The sequence below is a fragment of the Aspergillus affinis genome (genome assembly GCF_023601865.1).
Source record: "Aspergillus affinis strain CMG 70 chromosome Unknown NODE_33_length_288726_cov_88_254756, whole genome shotgun sequence".
Classification (NCBI taxonomy): Eukaryota; Fungi; Ascomycota; class Eurotiomycetes; order Eurotiales; family Aspergillaceae; genus Aspergillus; species Aspergillus affinis.
The window spans coordinates 1-11,006 of NW_026515814.1; the positions used below are offsets into that span (position 1 = coordinate 1).

General features: G+C 47.9%; 3 protein-coding genes across 3 annotated transcripts; all 3 read left to right on the top strand.

Moving 5' to 3' along the window:
* Nucleotides 1–728, top strand: KD926_006353 (uncharacterized protein; the record flags this gene model as incomplete). The annotated part of the gene is made up of 1 exon (XM_053099333.1): nucleotides 108–728. A coding segment is annotated over one exon (621 nt), but the record flags the coding sequence as incomplete, so codon positions are not given.
* Nucleotides 729–1,122: 394 nt separating this feature from the next.
* On the top strand, nucleotides 1,123–2,826 carry KD926_006354 (MFS general substrate transporter; the record flags this gene model as incomplete). Its single annotated transcript, XM_053099334.1, has 4 exons — nucleotides 1,123–1,390; nucleotides 1,554–1,617; nucleotides 1,676–2,617; nucleotides 2,676–2,826. The coding sequence occupies 4 exons, from the start codon at nucleotides 1,123–1,125 to the stop codon at nucleotides 2,824–2,826; spliced, it is 1,425 nt and encodes a 474-aa protein (XP_052956792.1).
* A 654-nt stretch (nucleotides 2,827–3,480) lies between these two features.
* On the top strand, nucleotides 3,481–4,860 carry KD926_006355 (phosphatidylserine decarboxylase family protein; the record flags this gene model as incomplete). The annotated part of the gene is made up of 1 exon (XM_053099335.1): nucleotides 3,481–4,860. One exon carries the CDS (start codon nucleotides 3,481–3,483, stop codon nucleotides 4,858–4,860), a length of 1,380 nt encoding a protein of 459 aa, XP_052956793.1.
* Nucleotides 4,861–11,006: the final 6,146 nt, after the last annotated feature.

The following is an 11,006-nucleotide window of genomic DNA, read 5'->3' on the forward strand; positions in this document are numbered from 1 at the left end:
CTTCATTCGGCGAAGCGCCTGCATAGCCTGTCGTTTCAATAGATAGGCTTCACCAGGTTAATAGAATTTTGATTGATGATTGATTGATTGATTGATATCTTGTGAAGGTGGAAAAACGGATTGCCCCCGTGTCGCCGCCCGCAGGATTCACACTGTCTAGTTTGCTGAAGGCCGCCTGGGCGATGACTTTGGCCGAGACTTTTGCATCGCCCGACCCAGCCACCGCACAAGCCAATCCCGCAGTTGTCTTTGGGCAGGTTGTCCACGGCCGGGGGGTCGGCGTACCACACGAGGATCGCATCCTCGGACCATGCATCAGCATCGTTCCGGTGCGAGTTAACATTGACCACGCGGCTCCCCAGGTTGACCTTCTCCGCCAGATTCAGCAGCAAATGGTCGAGACCATGCCCTACACCACTCTCGGCTTTGACGACATCTGCGAGAACAGGACGACGTGGCCCAAGGGGACAAAACTGCCGAGTTTCCTCCGCATCCGCAACTATCAATTCACGCCGCCTTGCTGGCTTGAAGGCGTCCCTTGCGAGGCCACCCACTATGGCATTCCCAATAAGCCGTCCCCGTCGGCCAATGTGCATATTGTTCCCTCGGCGACGGGGATCCATGTTGACATTACGATCTCGAGCCATGTGCTGGGCCCAAAGCAGGTAGAATTTCTTGTGGACCGGTTTTGTAGGACGATCCAGTTGTTTGATGCTGGTGCGATCTGAGCTGAGGATTGACAGTGCGTGAGTCAAGGGTTATCCTTTACTTATTTCTCCTTTTCAGGAAAATTCCATAGACGTAGTTTCTCGATATAGCAGATAGAATATTGATTTCCAATTTCGGAAAACACACACAAAAAAAAAAAAAAAAAAAAAAAAAAAAAAAAAGAGAGAGAGTTGGATGTGATGTGTAGAAGTGTAAACAATTCTTCTAGCAAACCGGAAAGACGTGGAAGGTAGGTAACGGATTGGCTATCCTGCAGTCCTGCCTTTATTTGCTTGCCCGGGCTAACAAGGGGGCCTCAGCAAGGGGTATGTTCAATTTCTCTCGCGTAAAGAGGACTTTTATGTCCTTTATAAGACGTTTCGAACCACACCGGGATCACAATCACCGTCGAAGATGCAGTCATCCGCGCAACCCATCACCACCACAGAACGATCCAAGAGGAATCCGGCAAGTCCATACCATTCGAAACCCCAACTTACATGGACCAGCCCCAACGCGCCCCTTCACCCGCGGGCATGGCCCTTCCTCAAAAAATGGGCCGCCACGTCGATCGTGTCGGCGTTTAGTTTCCTCTCCTCGGTGTCCTCGTCGATGGTGGCCCCGATGCTTGGACAGGTCGGCCGCGAGCTCGGCATGACGACAGTGGTCGAGAGGCAACTGAGTATGTCGATCTTCGTGCTGGCATTTGCGGTAGGGCCGGTGGTGCTAGCGCCGCTGTCGGAAGTGCATGGGCGGTGGGCGCTGCTGCAGAGTAGTAATTTGTTCTTTTTGGTGTGGAATTTGGCGTGCGGGTTCGCGAGGACGAAGCCGCAGATGCTACCTAGTTTTTCGGTTCCTAAGTGGCATTGGTGGGAGTGCGGCGATGGCGATTGGGTTTGGGGCGTTGAGGTAGGCCGGGTTCTCTGGGTTGTGGGACTGGAGTGTCATTCTGAGCTAACCGAGGCAGTGATTGCTGGGAGCCCGAGCAGCGCGGAACGGCGATTGCGATTTACAGCCTGGCGCCACTCCTGGGCCCCGTCGTGGGGCCTATTTCGGGGGCTTGGATCGCCGAGAAGTCCACCTGGCGGTGGGTGTTCTGGTCGACCAGCGCGGTTGCCGCGTGCGTGCAAGTGCTGGGATTCTGTTTTCTGTGGGAGTCGTTCGCGCCGGTGATTTTGAAGAGATATGCTAAGGGACTCGGGTTGCCGTATGAGGGCCAGCAGGTCCAGTCGGTCCCTAGAATCCTGGGGGCCTCGCTCGTTCGACCGACACGACTGCTCACGACGCAGCCGGTCGTGCAGATGATCGCGCTATACATGGCGTACGTCTATGGGCTGTTCTATCTCTTTCTATCAACCTTCCCGGGCGTCTGGCAGGGCGTGTATGACGAGAGCATCGGCATCGCGGGCCTGAGCTACATCTCGCTGGGCGTGGGGTTTATCCTAGGCGCTCAGGTCGGCGGCCGCCTGACGGACGCCATATACGTGCGGCTACAAACGAGGAACGCCAGTGTCGGACGGCCGGAGTTCCGCATCCCCCTGATGCTCGGGGGCTCGGTGCTTGTCTCGACGGGGATCTTCTGGTACGGTTGGAGCGTAGAGACGCGGCGCCACTGGATCGTGCCGAATCTGGGGGTCGCCGTCTTCGGCGCCGGATGCATCGTATGTTTGCAGTGCATGCAGGCGTACATCGTAGACAGCTACACGCGGTTCGCGGCCAGTGCAATGGCAGCGGCGGTGGTGCTGCGTAGTCTGGCGGGGTTTGGTTTCCCGCTGTTTGCGCCGTACTTGTACGAGCGACTGGGGTATGGATGGGGGAATAGCGTTCTGGGGTTTGCGAGTGTTGGGTTAGGGATTCCGGCGCCGCTGGTGTTTTGGTTCTATGGCGAGAAGGTGAGAGGGTGGTCGAGGTATGCGGCTGGGCAGTAGTCTTGTCGTTCAAGAGAGACAGATATGCGTTCTATGAAGGCAAGACCCGACATGTATCCGTATTCTGCGGAAGTGCTCTGAAAATGCACTAAATGATCAATTGCCTCCCTGCGAGACGATGAAGTGCTATCTTCTACCTTCCAGGACTGGCACTCGTCCAGAAGAGTACCGTCTCATCAACAGGGAGTGACTGGTTTAAAATACCTTGTGGAGATGCCAGATCTGTCGGAGAACCACAAGTAATGAATTCCTCGTCCGAGATAGGATGATGGATGATGGATGATGGAAGTCGCAATATAATCAAAGTTCAACTTGTTATATAGACGACAATTATTTACAAATACAATATTGTTTTTTATAATTTCGAAGGACTGGTGAGAGAGATAAGGAATGAGTACTGTCATAACCAAACGTATAAAAATTCGGATGTAAAATAAATGGTTTGTCAGCTTCATAACTAACTATCAACTGACCGGTCAGAATAGGATATATTAGCGAATTCTATGCTAGTGCGGATACTTTGCGGATATCCGCAATGACGATATGCCGCAGCCTAGTCACAGCCATGGCTCGAACGCGAATTGACTCTGCGGATAAGACATGGAACGTTAAGCATTACCTCACATATCCAGTCTTACCTGGGAAATTTCAGGATCAATCGCTGCAAACGGCATGTTGCCACTATGTTAATACAAAGGTGATGAAATCAACGTATTAGGTATATCTGCGTACTCTAACACCCATCTATAAAGATGACCAGGGAGTACCTACCATAACTCCCTATTCTACAATTGACCATCATCATTGTCCTGTTTCTCTTGCATACACAATAAGCTTTACAAATATGGCCACCACAGCCGTACAGGTGCCCGCCCGCGACCCATGGTCATCCGTGGACTTCGAAGCCATCGATAAATGGCGCGTCAAAGCCATCGAAAAAGCCGCGGCCCGAACCGCACCATCGTCGTTGGATCCAAGTGTTCAGGAATTCCTCAATCTCCTCAACAAAAATCAGGACCTGGGGGCTCTGGCAAACAAAATGCTCAGTGAAGTTCCCCCCACTCCGACATACGATTTCGACCCAACCGGCAAGTTCTGCCGCATTACAGACTACAACCACATGGTGCAATGTCTTAACGATATTATCCACAAGGCGCCACCCTGGGACCATGATGCTTACAAGGTCGGGCTCATTGGCGTTCCATTCAACGCGCTTTTCAATTGGCCGCTGGCGACAGAGAGCGGATATAAGTTTTTCAAAGACGACAGGGTTAATACCTGCTTGAAGAAGATCCTAGATGCACATGGCGAATACCTCAAAAGGGAGGCCTCCAAGGAAGTTCTCCCGGGGTGGTTCGAGGAAGAGCCGCTGCAGATCATGACCGAGAAAGCATCCCCGTATTGGCCCGACGGCAAAGAGAAGTCCTTCGATAAAATCTACGACTGTGTCTCAACCGATAAAAAATACAAGGGCTTCAAAACCTGGGATGACTTCTTCACTCGTCAGTTCCGCGAGCCTGTTCGACCGGTCAATCACGAGGACAAGAACCACGATCCGCAGGAGCCGAGTAAGGCGGTTATCACGAATGCATGCGAGTCAGTTGTCTACCGATGCGAGGAGAACGTGCAGAGGAAAGATCGCTTCTGGTTAAAGGGTCAGCCTTACTCACTATCCGATATGCTGGACTTTGACGAGGACGTGGACAAATTTGTTGGTGGCACCGTCTACCAAGCTTGGCTGGCCGCTGAGTGTTATCATCGCTGGCACTCCCCAGTATCTGGCACCGTGGAGAAAGTCAAAATAGTGCCAGGAACGTACTTCTCGGGGCTGCGAGAGTACGGTTTCCCTGAAGTGTCTGGAAACCGCAATATTCCTGATCCCTCGGGCCCGAACCTGTCCCAACGATATATCACATCCGTAGCTACGCGGGCTCTTATCTTTATCAAGGCCGATAATCCCACTATCGGACTCATGTGTTTCATTGCCGTTGGAATGGATGAAATATCCAGTTGTGAGGTCTTAGTAAAAAAAGGCCAGAGAATCATGAAGGGAGACCAGCTGGGTACATTCCATCTAGGAGGGTCCACACATTGCTTGATATTCCGTCCAGAAGTCAAGCTGGATTTTAACAGGGATGCGCAACCGCCATACAGTGACGTCGAGTTTGGCCAACATACCATTATTCCAGTCAATGCGTGGCTGGCTTACGCGGGAAGGGCCTGAAGGAGCAGATGTGGCTCTAGCTTCTTTGCTGTGGTGTAGCCCTAACCGCAATTGTGTTTTTTATGGACAAAATAAGGTATTGGAGGCAAAAGCAGAAAGTGTGACTTGGAAGAGATTCCTAGTCAAGACAAGAACAAGCTAAAAACGGTCAATCGACTCTAAAAGTTTAATTTAGTTAGATCTAACCTGTTGCGAAATCTTTCGTTCATAAATATCAATGTCATGATAGAAATCTGAAGAGCAGTGGCAAGGATGCACCATGGATGCATTGAACATGGTCCACTTCATAGAATTCGTAATGTGTCATCGTGATGTAAGAGGTGAATTCCCCCACCTACTGAAGCATTCGACAGCTAACGAACCCGTTTACAAATATAAAGACCATCAGTGTTCAGTTAACTATTCAATGGCTAACAGGGTCTCAGCTGCCATCGATTAAAATTTTCAGCATATTATCTGACATCAACGTCAACAATTATGGTAGAAACTACCGAGAAGATTCCTCAAGTCTCATCCAAGCCCCTCACTTCACAAAGACAGAGAAGATTTCCCTTCTTCCTCCAATGCTGCTTCTTTGTTACATGTCTCGTCCTGGCCGGAGCCGGCCTCTTGTATCTTCCATCTCAATTAAGCTCCGTTGCCGCTAGACAAGCTGGGATCCAGGACCCTATTCAGGCGCAGGAATCCCCTCAGGGCAATTCCCGGCGGGTCCCACTCGATGTTCATATCGAAAGCATGTGTCCAGATGCGCGGGACTGTCTCCAGAAACTAGTCGTGCCGGCATACTGGCAAGTGCAAGACAAGGTTGCCTTAGGGATCTATCATGTTGGGGAGTATGACCACCTACTCGTATTCACGTCTATAGAATTAGCCTAGTGCTGATGCAACTTGCGCCATCCAGAGTATGGGAAGTCCCAAGAAGTGACGTGACGTGCCAACACGGATGGAACGAATGTGCCGGAAACAAGTTGCTCGTGTGTGCTGACGAGCTGTCCAATACAGACGGCGATGCCCTGGGTTTCGCCAGCTGTGTTCTATCCGACTATCAACGTGTTTCTGAGCCAGGGATGATCGAAGAATGTGCAAATGAACATGGTTTAAACCATGAATACATCAAGAAATGTGCCAACTCCAATGTTGGTCGAGAGCTGCTGATAGAAAGCGTTCATCACAGCGTCTCAGTAGGAGCTAACTTCAGCTGTACGATCCGGGTGAACGGGGAAGAATGGTGCAGGCGGGATGACTATAAATGGCTGTGTGGTGAGGATCACTATTCAGTGTCGTGTTTGGTCAAGAAAATTAAGGAATTGGCTGGAGAACGACACTACGAAAAAACTACTGATTAAATTTTTTGAAAAGTACAGCATGCTTATGAGGTGTATTATATCAGATCAGGAAAGATTGTCTTAGCTAGGTCCTTCAAGATGAACTGAAAAGTGGGCTATTCAAATTTATTAGATGTGTATGTACCTTCAATTATACATCTTGTAGTTTGTAGTATCTTGTACCAGTATGCTTCAGAGCTTGAATAGTCGCAGAATAACTCAAGGTCAATCGTACAGACACCGAGTGAAGCATACTAAAGGCGGTACAAGGCGCAGGTAAATATCAGGAAAACTGCTAGAATGCACGAGAATGTTCCCCAGAGAGTAAGGTTTTGGTTGCACCTATCCTGCGGGGGTTTATCAGTTAATTTTCGAAGATTCAATAACCGAAAGCGATGGACAGCTAGAAGCTAAGAAAACTTATTATTGGATTGAGAAAGCCGTTATGGTTAACCCATAGAGATAAATGTGTCTGCGGATCATGATTAAGGAGCAGCTCATCAAAATGCACCAGACCAACAGATCAAAATCATATGAAACAATGGACTAAATTAAATATTCAATGGCAGTAGGTGAAAGAGCCCATAACATCGCTTAGACGGGAACACGTCGCTCGACCCCCACTCTCCTGACTTGTTCCGAGCGACCAAGCAGCTCTCCAGACATTCCTTTCTCCCCTTCTCACAAGCTTCAACGCAGCATCCGAAGTTCCCACTGACCTTTATTGAAAGCGTAGTGCTCAACCTCTGCAAAACCCTGACGATCTCTCGTTTGTTGATTTCTTGCGGAAAGGCCATGTCAAAGACCACATATTCGATTCCATGACCCCGTGGGATAGCTTGAGATGCGACCCACCATTTTTCGACAAGTGGAGAGATGTTTGGGCTGTCGATGTCCCCCGTTTTCCTCTATGATTGTGAGTGAAGCATTCGCGATTGGGTTTAGGATGACCAGTCGGAGTCTCGGCATGTGCTTGGCGATTTGTTCGTGGGTCTCGGCGTTGCGGAAGACGGACATCAAGTGATTTGGATGGATGAAGACGAACGTGTATGGAGATGGATGTTTTTCGATGACATCAGGTGATATGGGTGAGGAAGTTGTTTCGTCGTTGGTAGGACGATACGTGCGGAGAGTCGGGACCCCCAAATCATTCGTCGTAACGAGGATTTCTTGGCTCATAGTGACAGGGAATGGATTTGAATAGTATTGTCTCGGAAGATGATGGAAACGATATTTGGTTTATAGGTTTCGCTAGGAGGAAGGAGATGGTGAGAGGCGTTGTGATACAGAAGAAGGTTGATAGTTATCATTCACAGCGGAAAATTTGAGAGTTTATATACAAGAGGAACATCAGATTGATTTCCAATCAGTCTGATTCAATGCGGAATAAATTCCGTATAGGAAGCTCTATTGTCTACCAGATCGAGCCTCGATTCACAACAAGAGGAAGTTGCTGATGTTGAGGTGATGGAAGGAGAGGAGTATGTCACAAAGGTCACATGGCCTGACTCAAACATAAAGCTACCCATAAGAACGAGGGAGCCCCACTGGATAGGAACCTTCCAAGTTACCCAGGGACTTCCGGCCTTGGGAATGAATAAGTAATTAAATTCTTGTCTATTGATTATGGTATTATCAAATCCCTGGGTCGGCTGCAGGCGTGCCCACCACCCCCGTTAACGCCCCTGATGGTGTTGGATACTTAGTGCGGTTAATAGGAATGGACAAGCTGTGGAAGACCAGGTGCTCTCTTACAATGCATCTCGAGCCAGTCGACTATAATTTAATGTTAGAATTATGCCTACGATTCCCGTATAACGCTGCTTACGGTAGCGGGAATTCTGACCAGCTAATGATCAGTTGTAATTGCACGATTTTTCTATAACTATGGATTACAGTACTAATATGATCTAGGCCAGTGCCATTTCACTCCTAACAGGCGCATCATTCAGCTGTAGACCAGCTAAAGGGCATAATTATAACTCATCTGAGATCCATAAGGCATGCATGTAAAGTTATATACTTTTTAATTCCTTCGAACTTTTTGATGATTCTTTTTGCGTCCGTAAGTCTCCAATCTTATGTGAACCTTGTATGAGCCGGCTAAATCTACACCTGTAGTATTGTCTAATTTGCGGTGGCCTGCACATGTCTAACTTCTCGCACTAGCCTTGTGAATTGCGAATTTGTAAATGTACGTTCGTAAACCTCATGCGAAATGATGTTTCCGGTATTGATGACACCTATAACAAGGGATTTGCGGGTAATACAGACTGAGGACTAAGTTAGATAGTAATATTCTACAAAGTTGGCTACAAGGTCACGCAAACCACCCTTCTCTAAAGGGTAATGCAAAGTAGGCTTTAATAAAAAGCATTGGTTTTACTTGTTATTAGGTAAATATTTCTTTTTCATTACTATATCCATATTATGTCTCTTCTGACGACGACCCGTATTAAAGATTAACCCCTTAACTTTTTAATATCACAATAATTCGTAAATATAACCGTAAAGCTTGGAGCTTTTGGTTCTTGACGGGTTTGTTGGCAACGTTCATGGGTACCCAAAAAAGCAATTGTGAGGTCTACATGCAATAATACCATACCAAACTACTCTAGAGCAAAAGGGAAATAGACATTGGCCAATGAGAAGCGCGCGTTACAACTGCGATGTAACCCTTTTTTTGCGTATGCAACGCGCACACTCCGCACTGAGACCAACAGGGGAATAGTGGTCGGGTAATCTCCGGATAGGTTGTCTTTCGGACTCATGTCGAGGGCTGAATCTAGGGGATTGCTGCAATACTCAAATAGGAAAAAAGATCTTGGATTTACCAGTATTCGCAGGGCTTTGTTGGTCCGCAGCAGTCCGTAGAGGCTCCTAGGTTGCTCCAACCGATAGAAACCCACCTCATTTGGCAAGCACGGCCGATAAAGCCAACGGCAGCCATCTACGCATGGATTATGATCGTCTTGAATATGGGGTGAAGGTACCAGAAGCTACATGTTGCGATGAAGTGACTTACATGATCTTCTGTCTCTCGTCTGTTTTTCAGTCCCAAGTCGGCCGTCCCGTGTCTATGTCCCTCACAAGAGCGAGGTCTTGTGAGGGCACCTTTCCAAGGGAATTCTTTTTCAATCCCAGTCCCGATTTAGAAAACTACTTGTGGTATTCTACTCATCAGTGTAGCTTTAGCGTGCGACGTTTTGCATCTATCGATCGCTTCAGGAAACTGGACTAGGATATATGAAGGCCTTGGAGTCAGTTAACCAATCCAGCTACGCTCATAGTATCACATACGCATTGACCCTATCTGGCAATTTATGGGGGCCCTGGATCAGCTCGGTATCGGTATCAGTATTATTCACTCGCCGTCCCAGTCTATCATAGTCGATGTGTATGGGCCCCGCCGCCTGTAAGCGATTAATAATACTTATTTACATCCCTGATGTCTGCTTAACTCAAGGGTTTGGCTCCACTTGGGCATTCGCTCAGGGTTCCCCAAGTCGTCTATATACCCACTAACCTCAGTTCTCTGTCTACTTTTGTTATGAAACGCACAGGGGAAGGAGGGTAGAATGACACTGTATCGGCTATACGCACTTAGCCTACTGAGGATCGAATGCTTTCTAAATGATAGGGCTCTTAATTCTCTTGCATAACCATTCTTTTCTATGGATAGATCAAGGGGTAAGTTCCTCAGGGGTTCGAGTGTGTGGGCCAAGCCGCTAGATCACGTAATCTCATAGATTCGTATCAAAGGCGCAATGGTCTTGCTTCAATAATCTCTTCGCATGTCACAATACCACCTTTGTTCTGTAAATAGAAATAGCAAGACTAGCTACTGATATCCAGCCCCTACCTACCGCCTTCGCTCTCGAGTCCCGCCCCGAGCAAAGGATTGTACTTTATACAATTGATCTTCGTGTTCTATTGCCTTGTTGTCATCTTGCTGACGGTAACACTATCCGATTGAGTCAGGCCTGGTCTCTTAAGTTTCAAATGGAGTATTGCCCTCTACAAAATCCGAAAATCAAGAGACTGCGGCGTCAGCAGAACAGTAGTAACACTGAGCAATAACAGAATAGCCGGAGAAAAGAAAAGGGAGCCTGTATATCTTTTAGCATATTTACCCAAGTATGCTGGAGCCGAGCGGCCTATCAGAAGATGGCTGTAATAGCGGTCGATGTCCTTCGCGTTCTATTTTGACCGGCTTAGCTTGAAGCGACTTCACGGGCAGATACCCATTTTTCCCGCTCCAAGTCATATGCTTTCGTATGATATGATTCTTTTCGAACACAACCCTCACGAGACATAGTTCGCGTTCTCAGAAACTCGGTGAAATATAATTTCCAGTCACGGGAGTTTGCTAGTTCATCAGCGAAGCCATGATTCTACAACAGACCGACATTTTTATGGGATGGGCGTCGAGAAGCAGCAGGATAGTTTTATAGTCCTAGTAGGCTTGGTGATACATCTAGCTACTCGTCGGTTGCCTAAATATAATACCGAAGTAAGGCTACCCACCGCATCTATACATCAAGAGTTGAATATACCGGTTGAATTACGGGAGCTGCGTCGAAAAATAAATGCTTTTGGAATTTACGACATGGGAGGATTTTATTCTAAGCCGTTGTCATTCATTAGATCATTACCACTGACAGCCGCAATTTGATGATCCTAACCAATGTGTTAGCTCAAATGACGAATGAAAATAGAACAGGAGTGGCATACTTATGCAATTTAGAGGGAAACAGCCCAATCAACTCATCTATTCCAAATTCATTTGAGCGAAGTCACCTTCCAAATCCCGAGCATGCG